At 31.7% G+C, this 20,650-nt stretch overlaps 3 protein-coding genes across 4 annotated transcripts; all 3 read left to right on the top strand.

Moving 5' to 3' along the window:
* Nucleotides 1-1,855: 1,855 nt before the first annotated feature.
* On the top strand, nt 1,856-7,755 carry LOC135962015 (uncharacterized). The gene is made up of 8 exons (XM_065513689.1): nt 1,856-2,192; nt 5,206-5,337; nt 5,399-5,710; nt 5,777-5,895; nt 5,956-6,028; nt 6,095-6,817; nt 6,883-7,464; nt 7,534-7,755. The coding sequence occupies exons 1-8, from the start codon at nt 1,905-1,907 to the stop codon at nt 7,651-7,653; spliced, it is 2,349 nt and encodes a 782-aa protein (XP_065369761.1). The 5' UTR covers nt 1,856-1,904; the 3' UTR covers nt 7,654-7,755.
* A 586-nt stretch (nt 7,756-8,341) lies between these two features.
* Nucleotides 8,342-14,031, top strand: Pcl (polycomb protein Pcl). Of its 2 annotated transcripts, none has more exons than XM_065512020.1 (6): nt 8,342-8,982; nt 9,109-11,148; nt 11,213-11,385; nt 11,520-11,718; nt 11,782-12,945; nt 13,022-14,031. In XM_065512020.1, exons 2-6 carry the CDS (start codon nt 9,169-9,171, stop codon nt 13,676-13,678), a joined length of 4,173 nt encoding a protein of 1,390 aa, XP_065368092.1. In that variant the 5' UTR covers nt 8,342-8,982; nt 9,109-9,168; the 3' UTR covers nt 13,679-14,031. The 2 variants fall into 2 exon arrangements, with proteins under 2 accessions (XP_065368092.1, XP_065368093.1); XM_065512021.1 differs by having other exon boundaries at nt 8,342-8,581.
* Nucleotides 14,032-17,739: 3,708 nt separating this feature from the next.
* Nucleotides 17,740-20,457, top strand: LOC135961813 (dynein regulatory complex protein 10-like). The gene is made up of 6 exons (XM_065513427.1): nt 17,740-17,914; nt 17,973-18,243; nt 18,483-18,618; nt 18,680-18,829; nt 18,984-19,884; nt 20,188-20,457. Exons 1-5 carry the CDS (start codon nt 17,774-17,776, stop codon nt 19,318-19,320), a joined length of 1,035 nt encoding a protein of 344 aa, XP_065369499.1. The 5' UTR covers nt 17,740-17,773; the 3' UTR covers nt 19,321-19,884; nt 20,188-20,457.
* Nucleotides 20,458-20,650: the final 193 nt, after the last annotated feature.

The raw sequence follows: 20,650 nt of genomic DNA on the forward strand, positions 1-20,650 counted from the left end.
ATTTCAAAATTTATTTTCAAATTTAAAAAAAAAAACCTTTTTTTGGAAATTGTTTTTTAAAATATTTTAATATTTAAAAAATAAAATTTTTAATTTTATTAGTGACAAAAAAATTTTTAGTTAAAAAAAAAATTCGGGTTAAAAAATATTTTTCCCGATTTTGAACCATTATATAAATTGCTATAGCCTTATATATGTACATCGTTGTAATGGACTTTGAAATATCTATCATTAGATATCCATATTGTCCATATTAATGACTTCGTAATCCAGATATAGATCAAAAATAGGCCAAAAATTGAGGATGGCCCGGTTGTTTCCTTATATCTCAGCCATTTGTGGGCCGGAAGAATTCCCGATATATTGATGTATAAATCATATTTGTAAATTATTTGGGGGCTACGGAAAGTTGATTTCAACATACAGACGGACATGGCTATATCGACTCCGCTATCTATAACGATCCAGAATATATATACTTTGTGGGGTCGCAAATGAAAAATGTGGAAATTACAAACGGAATGACAAACTTATTTATATACACCCTTGACACTCATGGTGAAGGGTATACAAATTTAGTACAAATTAGTCCTCCAAAAGTACATTTTTCAATTTCGTTGGTGCAACTTGTAATTTTAATCTCGCATCACTGTTACTTGCACTCAAGAACGCAGATCGCTGCAAGTGTGTGTGTATAAATAAACGAATGTGTTGTACCATAGATGACAAGACCACCGACGACATGTCTGATTTGTTGCTATTAGCTTGAGTTGTAGTAGCAGCAGCATGTTTTCAGTTTGTTTTTGTTTTAATGTGACTTTCAACAAATAGTTTTTCACCTTTAGGTCTAGTTTTAGAGAAAAGTAGATATTTATTATAGTTTTTGTTTAAACCGTAGTTTTTAATATTGAAATTTGGTTGGTAGGTCATACAATGTCAATCAAAATATCAAATTCGGAAAATGGCAATAATCGGAAAAAATATTTTTTAATCCGTATATTTTTCCATCGCACAGCAATAATCGGAAAAAAATATTTTTTAATCCGTATTATTTTCCATCGCACAGTTTTTTTCAACAACATTTTTTTTCACCATAATTTTTTTTCATCAACATTTTGTTTACCAAACAAACATTTTTTCATCAAAATTAGTTTGTTTGTTTTCAAACCTTTATGTGTGAAGTTTAAATAAAAAGTTAGAAAAACAAAAAAATCAAAACATAAACAAGTAAGAATGTATGGTTGGTCAAGCTCGGCCATATAATACCCTACACTAAATAAATGAACAAAAATATTTGTTTCTATTAAAATTTAAATAATATATGTATATTCGCCTTATATGGGAGCTATGACCAATATCCAAATCCCCACGATGATGGTGTAGGGTATAAAAACCACCCCATCATTCCAAGGTTTTTTGAAATAAAAAATATAAATATACCTTTTAGCAAATTAAATAATATAATTAATAAATAATAAAATAATATGTGTTAAGAAGAAAGAACTGAACTTGGAACCACAGGACCACCATTTCTTTCTAATTCAGCAACCAACGTAAAAAACTGTAAAAAAAGCACCATTGCCTACTTTTAGGATGACAAATTGAAAAATTTTAAAATATAACGGTATTTATTTCACCACACTTTTTTTCATCACTAAAAAAGTGCTGCCAAATTTATTTAGCTTGCACATAAAACAAAGTTGCTATTATTCGTATGCAGGAGAAAAATGTATGATTTTTTAGGTACTCTTACTTTACAACCGTGTTGTATAATTCAAAGAAATCTGAAATAAAAGCAAAACATAATAAAACAAGAATATAAACAAAACAAATATACCGAGTAGTGTTTGTTTTGGTAATTTTCAGTTAGTAAACAGTTTTAAAAAAACAAATGTGGAAATGGTATGGATTTAGACAGGTTTTTGGCTTTGGAAAAACGGCGTTTGGCCGAAGAACGTCAAAGTTTATATGAACGTTCCCAAGAACTAAATTCCTCCACTTCAGAAATAAACACAACTCCTTCCATGATAAAAGCACACGAAAAAAGTAATCATCATCCTAAGCCACATGGTGAAGCCACCATTTTAAATAAGAAAACAAAAGACTGGATTAATAAACAACACAATAATAATAAAAGTACTGAAGAAGAAGATGTGGCCACAAGTAGTAATAGGCGTAAAAACAAAAATCAAGTAAGTTTAAATATCACAAATTCCATCCAAAATAACCAAGGATTGATTTTGTATTTATTATAAGAATTTAATACGAAAAGTATATGGCAGTTTTCATCCGACATTAAATATTTATTAGGCTGTGTGTGGTGCATATTTGCTCATCTAATGTTTGTAGTTTGAATAAATTGAAAAGTTTTTTTCTTAGCATTCAGTAAATATGCCAACCCATTCCTTATAAAATAACATGATTAATTAACAATATGTTGTCGCAAAAAAAACTATATTTATAATTGTTTGTAGGTATAGTATATTAGAATAACTTTGTATATGCCTCAATCCATGAACATGCATTCATTCTGCGTGCTACTCTGTATGTAGTGTTGTAGTTAAAATATTAATGTACTGCGGTTTTTATGGGTGGGTTTATTCTGCGAGTAAATGATAATTTTTCTAAATATGCATGTTTTGTGCAAAATGATTTTGTCGTTGCTTAATGTACCCATAAGCAGTGAATTAGATTTCCATAATATAGAATTTATAGGCCGTAACACCTTTCCTTTCTTCTGTTTTTTTTTTTTGGCTTTTTTCTGTGCTCACTTCCATAAGGCAATAAATAATTGAATGATTGTCACACAATAAGTAGACTAGAATATTTTATTCAGTAATTCGCTGGTTTAAATGGTAATTGGACGTGTTGTTCTTGCTTAACAATTGAAAGTAGTTTGTAATACAAATAAAAACTTTTTATATTATATGCACTGTATTATTAAAAAAAGATTATAAAATATTAAAAAAGTAACAATTATTATAATCCTCCAATTATATTTGATAGTGTTTGGATAATTATTTCCTTTCTATAACAATTAAAACTAATTTTTTGATATATAGAGTTTTTTTTCACAATTATTGATATACAAATCGGCTCAAAGGTAACGTATTCTTGAAAATTTAAACTGTTTATTTGAATTTTTGATTATTATGGTATGGTAAACTCTATAGGACATATCCATTGGAAAAGTCAAGAAGTATAGTAGATTTTAATGATGATATATTTTTGAGAAAGAATACAATTTGTACACCATTTATTTACCATTATCTTCCGTTTGTAGGAAACTAGAAATAACTTATAAAAGACTTACGATAAACTCTATGAGAATTGCCTTTTAGGTCTTGTACAAAATATTTCAGTTTAGACAAAACAACAACTATACACAATGATTTCATTATAGCATTCACCATGAGTGGATAGTTTGTCATTCCGTTTGTGATTTCTACATTTTTCATTTGCGACCGCACAAAATATTTATATTCTGGATCGTTATAGATAGCGGAGTCGATATAGCCATGTCCGCTTGTCCGTCTGTATGTTGAACTCAACTTTCCGTAGCCCCCAAATAACTTATAGACACGGTTCAATTAAAATCGAGAAAATTGGCCCATAAATGGCTGAGATATATTGAAAAAACTAGGACAATAGAGGTTGTCCTAGTTTTTTTAACCTACTTTTTATCTATATCTGGATCATAGTGATAGATATTTCAAAGACCATTCAAACGACGTACATACTATATAACGCCATTGTAAGTCGAATGTATAATGGGTCAAAATCGTGAAATTTTTTAATCCGAGTTTTTTTCATCAAACATTTTTTTAAAAAATTAAAAAAAAATTAAGATTTTTCAAAAAATTCTTGCATATAATTTTTTTCAATAAATTTAAAAATTAATTTATTAATGAACCAATTTTATGGCAAATATATTTTTTTCAAAATCTTTTTAAAAATTTGGTAATAAAAACTTGGATTAAAAAATATTTTCCCGATTTTGACCTAAAAATAATTAAAATTTTTATTTTATAGGTTAATTTGGTGATAGATTTTTGAATAAAGATACACAAGTAAAAAAGTCATATCTGTAACTTTTGACAAAATAACTTAAGTGGAATTTTAAAGTTTTGAAAAACCATTGAATTGATCGAAAATTATTTTATTATTTACCCTTAAAGAACTTTATTATTTGTCTCAAAGAATTATACAATGCTTTCGAAATTCATTAAGGACAAATAATAAAATATTTATCGATCAATTTTAAAATTACACTTAAGTTGTTTTGACAAAAATCCACAGATATTTTTAATGAATTTTTAAATTAAATATAACATGGACTTCAGGAAGGCTCAACTACTAGTAAATTGTTACATGTAGTTTATTAAATATGTTTTATATTTTAAACATATATGATGACAAGATGATGACACAAACATGTCATTAATATCTTCCACACAGATTTTTTAACCAAAATTAAAAGGCTTTACTAATATAACCTTTCAAAAAAAATATATACATTCATATTTATATTAGTTTTTATGTAAGAATATTTTTATGTTTAATAGGTAGATATTAAAGTAGGAGGAATATTTGAAAACTGAAATTTTCTATCCACTACTCAGTCTAACATTAGCATTTAGTACTTATAAATAGGAAAGCAGTGTCTGTGGTGGGGTTTTGTTAGCTTTTAAAAAGTTTATTTTGTTTTTCTTTAACTTCGTTTACTTCCTAAACATTGTGAAAAATAGCTTAACTCATACACGTGATGTTGTGGCTTGTTACAACTTGTGATAATGATGACTTTGCCACCTTTTACCACCTGCCGTTTTAAAAAGGTAGAACGAAATAGGTCTGTTGTAAATGTTCTTTCTCCCTTGGCCTAGTTTTGTGTGGCTTTTGTTAGTGAAGAGCATTTTTTGAGAGTTGCAGAAGAATAAATGTTATAATAACTTACATAAATATTATGAGAATGGCGTTATTCATAATGGCGTTGGGACAAACTAACAAGTCAAATTTTGCAAATAATTATTTATGTATGTTAGTAGTTTTTTGGCAGGGGAATGTTGTAATTGACATTAAATATGTATCAAAGTTTTCTTGTTGTTGTTAAGTTGTTATTGTTGTTGTTGCTATTACCATATTACGTTTGGCTTTAATTGTATTAAAATGTTTTTGGTATTACAATTTCTATTCTACTTTTAACAGGATGATATGGAGCAATGGGTATCGGATACATTTTATTCATATTTTCCTGGTTTTAGCAATGAGTATCAAAAACGCCAGAATGAATTGCAGAAAAGACAACGTGAAAATCAAGAAAATTTAATTAAACATCAGGTAACAGTTTGACCACATTTGTATTTTGTTTTTCAATGAAATTTACATATTTCTCCTACAGATGTTAAATACCGGCCATAGCAGAAAAAAGAAACATCTACATATGGAGACTTCCAATATTAATAGTGCCCGTTCAAATAACTCTTCGGTAACATCAAATGGTGCCAATGGTTCTTTGCATGGTGCCGCTAAGACTGACATGGAAATTATAAATGTTAATAATCCAAATTATGTGCCTTCAAAGCATTCAAGTAACTCGTTGCGTCCAGATTCGGCACGTTATAGAATGTTGCAGGATTTACGTCATACAAATTTAACGAACTTGGTAAATGGCTCTGAAGATGCAATGGAAATAAATCGCAAACAAGCTGAGGTAGAAACTTAATATTCTATATTATTTTAAAATGTTATTGTTAACATTTATTTTGTTATTACTTAGATTGATTCTGCTCGCAAAAAGGAATATCAACGGGAACTTATGCAACAAATAGAAGACAAACGCCGTACCATTAAACTATTAAGGGACAAAGAACATGAACAAGAACAAGTTTTAACAAGGTAATTTTTATTTGTCTTCATTTAATTAAAAATATGTATTTAACAAAAATGTATTCAAAGACGTTTACAGGAACAGCTTAGAACCATGAAACTGGAAGAACAATTGGAAAAGGAAAGACTTAAAGCAGTAAAGGTAAATTTGACTAAATATAAATTTATTTGTAGGATTGAACAATATAATAATTCAATCTATCTACAGGTTCGTTTTGATGCCGAACAAAATCGCTTGAGCCGTGAACACCTTCTTGCTAAGTTGGAAAACGATTCTCAGCTTCTATTGAATGCCGATCTTAATGCTATTAACAATAAAAATCCAGCAATCAGTAATGAAACCAATAAAGAAAACATTTACAATCGACAGGACAATAAAGTCTATAAATATTTTAGCAATTCAGAGAAACATGATTACAGCTACCGCAATAAATCATCATCGCTGCCAACAGAAATTGAATTGGAATTAGATCAAACGGAAATGGCGAAAATTGAACGAGAATGTTTTCATTTAAGTGAAAAGATATGCCCAATGTGTGACGAACCCTTAAAGGAACTGGAAAACTTTTGTCTGCGTTGTCAAAGTAAAATATCGTTTCGCATAAAGTCCCCATCGACGGGAAAAAATACAACAAAACATTTTACAAACAAACATACCAAGTCTAACGAAGATGACACAGACAAAAACTCTGAGCAACATGAAACTGAAACAGATCGTAGTTTCTTCCTAGTTTGCATAAGATGTGAACGTTTGTATTCGTGGTGTAAAACCTGTACAAATAAAAGTGATGTGTGTAAAGCTTGCCAGAATAGAAGAAATCTTTGCATGAGCTGCCGAAAAACCTTGTGTTCTTTCTGTTTAGAGGAAGTAGCTTGTGGCAAAGATGCAGAAACTTTACATATTAATGATAGTGTTGGTGTTGTGAAAAACGTAAGCATAAAACTATGAAATGTTGGTTACCAATTACATTTTTTATTATATTCCAACAATTTTAGGAAACAACTAAAAATAATGAGACTGTCAAGGCAATGTCATTTCGCTTCATGGACGATAACAGAGAATCCGGTCGAAATGACAATAAAAGTTCTAATATATCATCCTTATCTCCTATATATTCATCATTAAATAACTTAGATTATATAAATCATCCTCCGTATTCCATCAATATTGCAACAAATTCAGTTTTCCATCCAGACAATAAACCATTTTCATTATTTTCTACAAATGAAGATAAAAGTTCTAAAACTCTCCAAAATGATGGTGAAAATAATTTAAGTTTTTATGATAATGAGCATATTTTGAGCACATCGAATAGTGATGAGAAAAATATTGAAAGACTTCGCCGCGATACTGATAAGAGGCTCTCTCGTTATTTAAAGAATTACGGTGAGTTGGCTTATCAAACGCGTGGCACTCAAACTACTCCTACTAGCACTGGTCGTAGGGATGTCGTCATACAGGGTGAACATAGCCTATCCATACCACTTTTGCGTGAAATGCCAAAAATGACACGTATGGAAGCGGTTAAATTTAAAGGGAACTCGAAGGAACTGGAAGACCTGCAACGAAGATGGGATGTAAGTATTTTATTTTTTCTTCTAATATTTCTTATATGTTAAAAACTTTTTTGTATTTCTGATTCGCAGATTCCGGCTGTTCAGAAGTACACAATATCCCCGGCATCGCCCAAAATTGTTACACAGGTTGGTGCGATAAGGAAACAACTACAAATTGAGAGAATTTTTTCGGATGATGCTGATTCTTAATAATTAAAATAGCGCAAAATAACATTTTACTACTACATTTTAAATTTTTACTAATATTATTCCATAATAAAATTATTGGTTAATTTTTATATCGAAATTAAATGATATCAATTATTTATGGATTGGCTGATAAAAAAATCAACAATTGTTTAAATCATGATACAACCATTATTGTTATATTATGGTTTAAATTAAACAAGTAGGAAAGACAGTGTAGTCTAGTACACTCAATCCTACACCAGGTTCGAGTACACTTTTCCATTAGGTGACAACATTTATTGTGCTAAAATAAAATATGGTCATAATCCAGATCATGACAACAGCTTATATTTTAATATGTACTTGAATTTAGTTTTGTTTATAAATCTCTTAGTTATAAGCATAAAAACGTAAAAATTTATATAATAGTAAAAAAATGGGTATCAATGAATAGTGATTCAAAATATCAAAAAAACATAGAGACGAGGCGTAATTGTCAAAAACCACATTATTGAAACAAACAAAATACTCGTCGTCAATGTATTTTGTTGTGTCTCGCCTCTATAAATAATTCTCTAAGTTAATAAATTTTAAAAATTTTATATCGATTTACAGCGGGTTTTGAAGAAACAAACTTACCATCACTAGGCAAAAAAAATACAATCGACGAGCTTAGTACACAAAAATGCAACACTGGTTGTTTAACGCGCGCTATATCAACCATGTAAAAACGAAGAATACGAAAAGAAAAATAAAGAGAAAAGATAGAAAAAAATCAGTTGTTGGAAAAATGGCTGACGGGTGTTAAAATATTTTACATCAAGTGTTTAATTAATGTTTATTTTAAATATAGATTAATTAAAGTTGTCGCATGCAAGTTAAACAAATGCAACAATAAGTGGTCTAACTAAAAACATTCAAGATTTTCATAAATTTTTCATGTGAAAAGGTAAAAATGTGTGTCTGGTCGGGCAAAACTAAAATTTTACTCCTCCGCTGTGCAGACAGAGAAAACGAAAGAAAAAAGTGTAATTGAAAAAAAAATCATAGTAGACATATTCTATGTACAAAAAAAATCATAAGTGAAAATGATGTGGAAATTAATGATGTAAAATATATTTTAGTTAAAAAATATTCAAAATAACTCAGATAATTTGCAGTTGTAAAAGTATTTTAAATTTTATATAGAAAATATATGTGTTTGTATGTATGTGGTATACAGCCGGTAATTATACATTTGTCTTAAACATTTGATGCTGTTGTAATGTTGCTGAATGATTTTAAGAGTTTTCACGTTTATTGTATAACTTGAACTTAAAGGGAAAAATAGGGAGTTTATTGAAAATAATTGTAAGCATTCAGTTATATGGTGTAAACAGAACAATAAAATATAATAAATAAAGTAAAAAATTAAAAAAAGAACAAGTATTAAATTTGTGATCTAAATTTGTTGTGGTATTTTAATTTTTCCACCAGATTTCACGTACGAACAATTCATTCCCATTAACCAGAGTATATTTCATTTAATAATACACCATGATGAATAACCAATTCAATACCGCAAACATAAGCACTCAACATGGGATACAAATGGCACAGCATGTATCCACCTCACCGCCTCAAGCATCAGCAGCAGTTCTAAATACATTCCTCAATGCACAGCAACAACAACAGCAGCAACAATTGGCTGCTGCAGTTGCCGCTGGGGCTATATATGGTGATCCGAGACAACTACAATTAAACTCAAATACTCTTGATAAGAACTATTATACAACAACTGCAGCCACATTAGGAACTTTGGGAACACCACAACGTTTCTATACAACTGCTGGACCAGCAACAGCTACAGAAGCTACAAATCCGCAACAAATCACCGCCACTGCCGGACATCATCCAAATACAATTTTAATAACAAACAATTTTGCCCATCAACAAGCTGGACAGTCATTGAGCCCTGATCATCACCGAAATATAAGAATTGTCACATCATCCTCGAACCCCTTGAATACAACAAATACTGCAAGTATGGCAACCACGGCAAGTGGTTTTCAACATGCTCAACATGTTTTCAATTTGAACAACAACAAACAATTGCATTTGTTCCCGCAACATTTATTGCATCAATCAAATTTCCAACCAGCAACAACAACAGAACTGCTGCAACAACATTTTGCTCCTCAACATTTCACAGCTTCGCAACAACAGCAGCAGCAACAAAATCATTCAGCTGCATCTGCCATACAAATCCCACAATTCTATGTGTCACCGGAAAACTCAATAACTGGACCACTCAACTCAAATCCCAAATTAATAACAACAATACCCTCGAATAGTGCGGCAACAGCTGGTGGCAATACAACGACTGCATCACTAGTGGGCAATGGCTCCAATCCAAACAGTTCCACCGTAGTATTGGATCGCATAAATATATGCATTAATAATCTATACACCGACACTTCGTCATCTTCGTCGGCCTCAAATTCATTGGCTTCCACACCAGCCCAGCAGCCGTCGCCAATAATACCAGCCATTCAGCACAAGCCCATTATTGAAAGCGGTCCGGCTTTGCCAATGGCCGATATGTATGAATCAGATGTTTTGGTCATAGACGAACCAGATTCCACAACAACTGCGACTACGCCTCACACACCACCCACAACACCTGAAAATACACCTCCCTCTATGCCAAATATTGGAAACAACAATAATAATAATAATATTATCTCAACGACCAGTTCTATTAATAGCCCCAGTACGTCGTGTAATTATCAAAAATTGGAAAAATCGAATGCCATAACAACAACAAAACAAAGTTTTGCTTCCGCCGCACAAAATATTGAAAAGGCAGCACAAGATTCCTCAGATTGTATACAAATTCTAAGCAGAATAACGACAGCAACCACGACCGACACAAATACAATTTCACAATCAAAAAATTTTGCACAACAAACTGCTCGCAATATTACCACAACCTCCAATACACCACTAACTCCACCAACACCACCCTCACCTGAAATGACCAACAATAACAAGGAATATTTGAACGAATCTGATGAAACGCCAACTGCTGCTGTTGTTCCCGCACCGTTATTTGCAAATGGCGAAGATGTTTTCATTAAGCGCCACGATGATCGCTTCTACCTGGGCACAGTTATTGATACCGCACGCAATCAATTTCTGGTGCGCTTTGACGATAAAACTGAAGTGTGGTGTGATGCAGACGAGATGCGCAAATTGGGAGGTTCTTCTGCCAACAATACAACATCAGCCGATGAAAAGTCTGTTGACCAGCCAATGTGTGTCGCCTGCAAACGTTCTCGGCCTGAATCCAAAGTGGAGATTTGCGAACGTTGTGGTCGAGGTTACCATCGCAAATGTACGACCGAAACATCGCCGGGTAGTGATGATTGGCTGTGTAAACGTTGTGCAAAACCCATGAAATTAGATGATTTATCGAAATTCAGTTCTACCGAAGAAGAAACAGAAGTTGAAACTTGCCTCGAATTGCATTACGATGTTAGTTTTCTCGTTTCATTGAAAATTATAAAACTTAAAATAATTTGATATTTCTTATTTACAGATTGAATCTCTAACATGGGACGATAAACATCGGTCGAATGAGGAGCAAATCTATTGCTATTGTGGCAAATCTGGTAAATTCGACCATAACATGTTGCAGTGTTGGCGTTGTTTGAACTGGTATCATAACCATTGCACGCAAAAGTGTACAAGTAATCTACTGAGAGGAGATAGGTATGTTTTAGTTAATTCTTAATTCCATATCTCTTAATCATTATGAATTAATTCATAGGCTTTCGTTCTTTATAGAATTAATTCCTTATTGAATCATTCATATTTTTATTAATTCAAATACATTTTCTCCACAGTTTTTTCGTATTCTGCTGTTCAGTCTGCAATGATGGCGAGGAATATCTAAGACGACTTCAAACCAGTTGGATAGATTTGGTTCATTTGGTTTTATACAATTTATCATGTTTGAAAAAGCATCATAAATGTCATCATCTACTCAAAGATATAAACCCCTACGTATTAGAAAAAAGGAAAATCTTACCCATACCAAAAGAGGTACTATTTTTACTTAAATTTAGTTTAATTGTAAGTTATATTAACATGCATATCTTTATGTAGTGGATATCGATGCCGGAGAAGGAATTTTTGGATAAAGTTAAATGTACTCTTAATGAGAATGTCGAGATTTTTATGTGCGGCAAAGAAATTAAACGAGATGCTAATAGTTTTGCTTTGCGCTCACTGGAACCACCAGTGGTCAAGAAAATTTCCATTAAATCACAGGATACATTTAATGATGAGTTTATTTTTAATAATTTAAAACTACAACTTTTAAATGGAGCTCCAGAAAATTCCGGTTTCAAGTTCATAACCTCGAATTGTATGAATATAGAGAGCACTCCCACATCTAAACGCAAACTAAATGAAGACTCTAGTTCACACGATGTATATGAGTTCGATGATACATCAGAGGATGAAATTCCCATTAAGCGTATATTGGATAAAGTAAAGAAAACTAAATTGTCGCCACAAGTAGAAGCAACACGTGTCGTTGAACCCAAAACACCAAGTAGCTTACAGAAAACGTCAGCAGTAACCACTTTAGAAATAATGAATGTGGAAGATGACAATGCCAATGATGCATTACTAACAGCCTTGCCTGTACCGGAAACATACGCTATGTCTACTCCAAAATGTAAAAAGGAACAAACACCCAAAAAAGAAACAAAAACTATCAGTCCTCATAAGTCTCCCTCAGGTAGTGTGACCAAGTGTAAGGAGCAAACTTCATTGCATTTAGGCGAAAAATTAAAGTCGGAAAAGAGTTCACGCAAACGTAAAGCTTTCACATTATCCAAAAGTTATGCAGGTTCTCGTTTAATCGATTCCTCATCAGATGAAAATTCCAGCAGTAGTTCCAGAGGAACTTCATTAGACTTGATAATACCACCACCGAAGAATTTCTTGGGACAGAACAATCCATTTCGCATTATTTCACCCAAAAAGAATGCTGCTGATGTCAATGCCTCGACATCTAGTGGCAAGAAATCCGTAAGCTTTGGTATTTTCAATACTACGGCGCTAAATTTTAGTTCAAAATTAGCTGCCCTTAAGAGCGCTGGTTTGTTTCCAAAATTAAGTACAAGCAATCTGGCCAAGGCTGCCGGTCAGCCGAGGACAGTTCGCACTATAAAGCGAAGACTGAGTGCCAAAGATATTACAATCGGCCCAAATAAAGAAGTGCGCAGAAGACGTACTCGAAGACTCTCATCAAACATTGAAGTAAGTTTAAGCAAGTCCTTCTATTTAATTCTGTTTCAAGTTTGTTCTAACAAATGTTTATTTTGAATTTTTGCAGGTTATAAGTACAACCACCATTAATCCCATTCCTACAAACTTTTTCCCCATACAAGCCAAAGATTTATTAGCAGCTGCAGCAGCTTCAACAACTACTGCCGCATCTCTATTCACCACCACACAAACTAAGACATCGCCAACGACATCTTCATCTAATAATAACAATAACATTAGTACTGCGGTATCCTCTTCTCCAAATATGGATACAGCTAACGTGGAGAATACGGCTGGTCCACCAGCAACAAATTCGTTGCCTACTCACGGTCGCCGTTTGAGGCAAAGGCCCCAAAAGAACTCACCCAACACAAGTCGGCGCAGTTCCATATCCTCTAACCAATCATCAACATCTTCAGCAACTGCTGCTGCAGCTGCTGCTTCCCAAACCTCCAACCCTCCTCCACATCAATATAATGAAGATTTGAAGCAAACTGTTAATAAATACTTTGGTATTGTCAATCGCATCGAATCGGGAGAACAATTCTCCATACGTGCCAAGCGTCAACTAGCCAATGGACAAATGCAGTATTTAATAGAATGGGGAGAAGCACAACCACCCACAGCCCCAATCCAAAATCTAACAACGGACACAATTAAACTGAACCCAACTGCTGATGAAACTACCAACAGCCAGCTAATGGAAGTGTCTACCACAACTTAAGTTCATGGCTTAACATCATGATGATACAGGTTTAAACAACGGTTGTGCATATTTTGAATATATTTATTTTAAATTTTCTTTCATTTTTGGCTTAAATCATGGGGTGAGTTGTTTTAGTTAATCTTGTTTTAGAGTTATTTTCCCACAGTAAGGCTGGCGTTTTTTATTTAAAATTTAAATTTGTTACTTTATATTTGGACGTTTGGCAATCGACTGCACCCTCATTAGAATCTACTTGTTATTAATTATTTTTAGCTTTATATAACTGTATGAATATTTTATTTTATTTTTTTGAATTTCGTTGCTAATCTAGTTAAACATTGTGAAATTAATAAAACAAAATTTAAAATATATGTACCATGCTTGAACTTTGTATTTGTATTTGCAATATAAAGCTTTTTTGAAAGTTCTGCAAACGGAGTTGACAATTCCATTTTACAACAGAGCAGCCGAATTGCAACAAATCTCACTGCCAACCAATAGTATTTTGATTTAGCGCTTACCAGCCCTTAAAGGAACAAAATAATTGAAAAAATAAACAAAAAAATAACACAATTGTTCAATTCACAAACTACGTTGTAGTGTTGCATCATTGTTGTAAAGCAAACAAATTTTTCAAATAAAATTTTTGAAAATAAAGCAATTTAAAAAGTTATGTATACATCGTGAATTGGGCAAATATATATAATTTAAATTAATTGAAACGTATTACAGGATTATAGTGTGCAATGGCAGAATTATTATTACTATATTACTTACTATTCTTTTTCTATATACACATGTATTTATTTATTTATATGTATGAATATGCAAACATATACATACATACATATATTTTATCCAAACCCTTGAAATTCGTAGTTATTAATTAATATTGAACTTGAAAAGAATGTCGTATTTAAATTTACAAATATATTATTTTAATAAGTTTTCATTTTATTACAATATATGGATATTGTATTACATCTTAACAAATATTAATTTTTAGACAAATTTCTTTACAAGCAAAACTAAATCTTAAAGATTAATACAAGTATATTTTTAGGCAAGTTATAATAATAATAATCTTTTTATTTTATACTTTTTTGTTTTTCCTTATTTGTTCTTTTAAAAATAAATGTTAAATGTATATTTTGTTATAAAAATTGCATTTAAATTTAGAAATTACTATATTAAAATCAAATGGAAATTTATCGCTGTTGTTCAAAAATTAACAAAAAAAAAAAAAAAGTTTTATATAAAAAACTAAAAAAAAATGGAATTATGTAAAATAGTATCATGCTGTATTAGATTAAGTTTAATAGTACATAGTTTATTTTAACATTTTCTTTTTATTTTCAGATTTTTAGTTAATTAAATTTTTTTCTTATTCTTATTATGTTTACATATTACTTACTTTGCTATTTTTTTTTTTTATATGTTATAATTATTTTTATGTTATTTTTTTTTCTTTGGAAATTGATGTCATAATTAATAAAACAAAATTCTATATTGATGTGAAAACTGTATGTTAAGTATTAAACAAACAAAAAAAACAGGAGAATAACGATAAATGATAATACATATAATAATTGGAATAAATATTGAAACATTTTTTTGGTACCGAAATGTACTGTAAACTATAGAAAAAATAAAGTAATTTTTATTGTTCTTCATCTGTATACTGGGGCCAAATCACCGCATTCGAAATCGAATACTTTGTCATCGAAATGTAGTTAACGTGGATCACAGCAGTCGTTATCGAACGTATTTACTCGAAGTTGTACTCGATTGATAATCTCTTTTATCGAAAAGAAACAAACACTGCCGTTTTGTGGTAAAAGTAAACAAATCAACCAAAAGAATGAAGTAAATTAATAAATAAACAAAAATATACGTATTGTCTGATATTTTCTCAAAATTAGTGTAAAAAATATACATATTTTATTTAAAATTGTAAAATTTTGGGCCACGATCGACTACCGTGATCCAAAAAGTTACGTTCATCGAAAATTGTCTCTATACGAACGTGCACTCGATATCGAATGCCGTGATTTGTCCCCTGACCCAAGTCCAATAAATTGTCTGTCTATTCAGCGAGTTGTTTAAAAAAATACAAGTTTTAAATTTTTATTTTGAAACATTTGTACAATATAGATTTATTCAAAGTACTTGCCATTGACATTTTCTCATCTTTCTGGCAACATATGGATTCCAAGCCAAAAGAACTGCTTATCTTTTGACCTCAAGAACGAATCAAGCCAATTTCGGATACTCTGTTATGAAGTGAAACGTATCCCAGAGAGAGCGTTTCTGCATCAATCTAAAAAAATAGTATTCGGACGGGGCTTCTTTCTAAATAGTTTTTATGCCTGAATGTTGAAGCTAGAATGGCTCCCCTGATGACATCCCAGAGGGAACTGTTTTACCAACATGAGGTTGTGTTCTTTTACTGGAAGAATCTTCGTTTCCTCGTATAGGTGATGTTCCGAGGTAATTTACATGTAGCCTGTGGCAGACCTTAAGGCATCATTTTGATTTGACATCAAGATTTCTTTATCCATTTTCCAAGTGCTGCCGGCTAGCACATTGAGGACCTTATTTATACTTTGCAATTTGTGGGTGATTGCAGGGTCATGAGCTGAGGAGGTACACAGCCTGTCAAAGGTGACGAGCTGTTGGTAGGTGACAGGTCAGCTGGCGTAGGAGAAGAGTCTTCGGCCTGTATGATTTTTCCTCCTTCGCATCCTTCCCTGGTTTGAGGATTGTTATGACTCTACCTTAAAACACCAATTACCAAGGTGTTTTAAGATCAGCATGAATATTCTAGGCCAATCGAGTGGATGGTTTGGCTGTATTGATGGATTCTATAACTTCTGTTGACGTAAAAAGCTGTGATATGTCCGATACTGGAAGTTTGTGTAGTTTGCGAACAAAACTTCGTTTCGCCTTATCTCTCTCTGAGTGCTGAATAAAAAGTCGGCTGATCGCACGCACCGTTCAGTTTCGGGTATGGTCCTTCTTCGTCGGGTTAGGTGGAGACCGAACTGTAGACCACAAATTACCAACACCTGAACTCATGTTGCAGTTCATTTTTTCAGCTTAGCCTGATTTACCAACCTGTTGCTATCGTCATTCAGCTGCGATATCCATGGGCCGTCTGGATTGGTACTTCGGATGTCATCTTCGAGTCTCGATGCTTCTGCTGGGAAGTGCGACCGCACTACGGATAATCGACCAGCTGGAATGAAGTGTCGTGGAACTTCCTCTCTGCTTGGTGTACGTTTTAGGGTGTTGGAAGATCATTGAAGGTGCGATCGGTGAAGTCTGTAAAGTCGTGCTAGTGTGCTTACTTTTGGCTGATGCAAATACGACGTTCAGAGACGATGAAATCGTTGGGTAAGTGGTTTGATCCTTGAAAAACTACTGCTCGCCAGGTTGTGTAGTTCATTAGACTCGAACTCGCTATTGTGATGTCTGGGAATGTCTGGGACACCATCGTCATTCAATTAGAAGAAGGTGGATTCGTCGATTTGTTCCGCTAGGTTAAATTGCCAGAGCTGATGCTGCGAGTTAAAGTCCCCAAGGACCAGTCGCCCAGTTCAGTCATGTAAGATCAAATAAAGATTGTCTGATTTTAGTCAAATATTTGATAAATTCTTACAACTGTGTGCAACACCCCCCCATTATTTTTTTTGTGAAATCGACAACCATAGCAACCAAATACTTTTATTATTTTATTTATATATTATTTTCTTCAAATTATTGGTTAATTTTTATACATTAAACATTAACGAAGAGTGCAAGTATTTAGAAAATTAATCAAAGTTAAGAGTAAATAGCAAGAAATATGTTTAACAAAAAACTTAAACAAAAGCCGCAAAATTTTAAACAAATTAACTGTGCAGCGGACAATGAAGGCAAGTAACAATTTTGAATAACATTGTTCATCACAAAGTAGATATATATTTGCTTAAATTAAAAAATATAAAGTTAATATTTGTGGAGCTTTTATTTAGATTAATACACATATTTCTTTAATGTCTAACCTTTTCTTAACATTTTAAAGAAATCTCCCTAGAACGGCAATCGCAAATAAATAGCATCATAAGAATAATGCGAGATTCATTGGATAAACTTCGCATATCTCTAATATTACCACAAATTTTTGAAAATCTCATTAGTGTACGCCAACGTTTAAATGGATCGGAATATGAAAATTGTATAGTATGGATAGAACAATATATTAAGGAGAAGGTAAATCAATTGTTTTAATAATTGTGTATATCTTTAAATATTTTAACATTTATTTTAGAATATGGATGCGACATCTACAGCGCCTCATCTAAACTATCGTCTGATTAAAATTATTGACTTTTTTCATGAAAACTTTCATGTTTTGGAATATTTTAATGATTGGTTGGATGATTTAAAACCAGCTGATAAATCTCTAATACATTCATTTGAATTGCTTCTAAAAATAACCGAGCAACGCTTAAAGAAATCCGCAATATCAGAACTGAACAAAGAGAAAAAAATTCACGAAATATATCATGAAAATGAATGTATTAAAAGGAATATTAAAGGTAACCAGCCCAATTATGAATAAAAATTCCCCGGGAGTTTTTTCCCTTTTCTCATTTTTCCTATTCAAATTCAATGGGAAAAAACTCCCGGGGAACAAGCTCCCGCGGAATTTTTTATTCATAATTGGGCTGAACATGAAAAATGCATATTTCGATCCACTTAATTCTACATTTATACAATTCGGCATTAATACGAAATTATAACGAAGCAACTTATCTGCCATTTTTTTGATAAATAGTTTTTCAGGATTTATTAAAAAGTCAGCGTATCAGTTTGAAATGGAAACTAGCTGCCAAGGATGGCATCATTCAAAAATATGAAAAAGATTTGGCCACATGTAAATATGAAAACAACATAAAGATTAAACAAGAAATGTAAGAAACTAATGTAAACAAAAGGTATTTATTTTAAACTAAAATAAACCTACATTTATAGAGTTCGATCTAGTCGCAATATTCGACAAATTCATGCGTCCAGTGTGGTTAAACAAAAAGAGCTTGAAGAAGAACTTGAGCGAATAAAAATAAGCTACGAACATTTATTAAGAGATAATTTAAAGCAAGAAAGATTAGCCAGAGATGAAAAGTATGTATTGCAATCTTTATAATCAGGACAATTTTTTGTACTCTCCCTTTAGAACGAGGATATTTGGAAATTTACAAATATGAAATAGATATTCAATATATTATGTGAAATCCTGAGCGCAGGATATAATGTTTATTTTTTTTAATATTTATAGAAATAAATTACTTCTTCAATTGCAAGCCCTTATTAAAAAGTTTGATCAAACTATGGGGGATAAAATCAAGGAAAACATGTTTCTTCAAAGCGAATACGAACGACAAAAGGAATTATTCGATGCATTTTTGATCGAATATAACAGGGAGGAACTGGAATATGAAAGAATTGTGCGTTCAAAGGAAGAAGAAGAAAAACGCCAACACGAACAAAAAATTCTACTTTTTATGATGAATCGATCGGCCCGAGTGATACAAAAACATTGGCGTAAATTTAGGCGAGCACAAAAAAAAGCAGCCAAAAGGAGTAAAGGTCGTGGAAAGTCGAAAAAGAAATAATTTTGTATTCCACATACATACCATAGAGACATACATACTTTAAAAACTACCCTTTCTAAATAAAACAGTTATTCATTGAACCAATTTTCAGTTTTATAAATAAATGATATAAAAATCATTAGTTTTTTTTTCTATATGTTTGTAAAAAAACAATAAAATATTCTCGCAATCAAAACCAAAAAAAGTTTAAATATTTTTTGTTCGTCTTTTTGAAAATCAAAAAATGTCCGTTTCATTATATCCCGGTTCTATTTGAATGTACTATTTTGATTTTGTGCAAAAATAATAACTTTTTCAAATATTCCTTTAAACGCTAATGGAATGTTAAATGTTTTGAGCTGTATATGTGTCGTCATTTAAAATAATTTTTTAATAGACTTGGAAATTTTATATAAAATTTTAAAACTCTGCAAGGATTTTCTGATCTATTACATTTTTTCTCAATTTCTGTGCGCATTATAAATCTATGTCCTTTGCTGTGAGTTCCCTGATTCAATATTTTTGTGGATTTTTCTTAATCGAATTGAAAACAACCAAACTTGTAATATAGACGCGAAGACAAAGGTAAGTTAATATGCATATGGACACCTATTTATTATAAGACTTAAATATATCTCCAGACTTTATAAGTTCTACCTAAATATGTACAGATAGACTAAAAATTGAGTAAACACCAGTGATTTTTTTAATTTTTTTAAGATCATAAAAATCATTATAGTCGGAAATTATTATTCAGCCCGAAACATTTAAATTGTAATCGATGTATAGATTTTAGGATTTTCATTATTTAAACAAAAATTATTTGTTGTGTTTACTCACTTTTGAGGTTATCTGTATAAGTTCTTCTGATTAAAATATTAATTTCAGGTCATTGGATTGTCCAAACCTGGTTTTCAGACAACCTTTTCATCTGATAACTGGCTCAGATCTTTTAATTTAACAAATTTTGTTCCTGTGCTTATAAAACAATGTCTCGTCAAGACGAGGGGTAAATGACATTTGATGTCAGACATAGTTGTGCGAACAATTGTTCGGACAGGGTTGTTAGAACAAGAAAATAACATCGAAAATAGTTGTACTTACGAGACAAAAAATTGTTTGCTAAGTGAACAAATTGATGGCTATTGCTAGGCCACAAAGGTTAGTATTTTTTGTGAAATAAATGTTCAAACTTATGCAACCTCCAAGTAACATTTTATTTAAAGTTTTGATACCATAAACATTTCCAAACTCATTTAAGTTAATTAGAAATATATTATTTTTAATTGAAACTAGTTGACTGCGGCTTCGCCCGGTAGCAATTACTAATGTTAGTTTTTCAAGTTTCTCC

Source organism: Calliphora vicina, chromosome 5, assembly GCF_958450345.1.
Source record: "Calliphora vicina chromosome 5, idCalVici1.1, whole genome shotgun sequence".
Classification (NCBI taxonomy): domain Eukaryota; kingdom Metazoa; phylum Arthropoda; class Insecta; order Diptera; family Calliphoridae; genus Calliphora; species Calliphora vicina.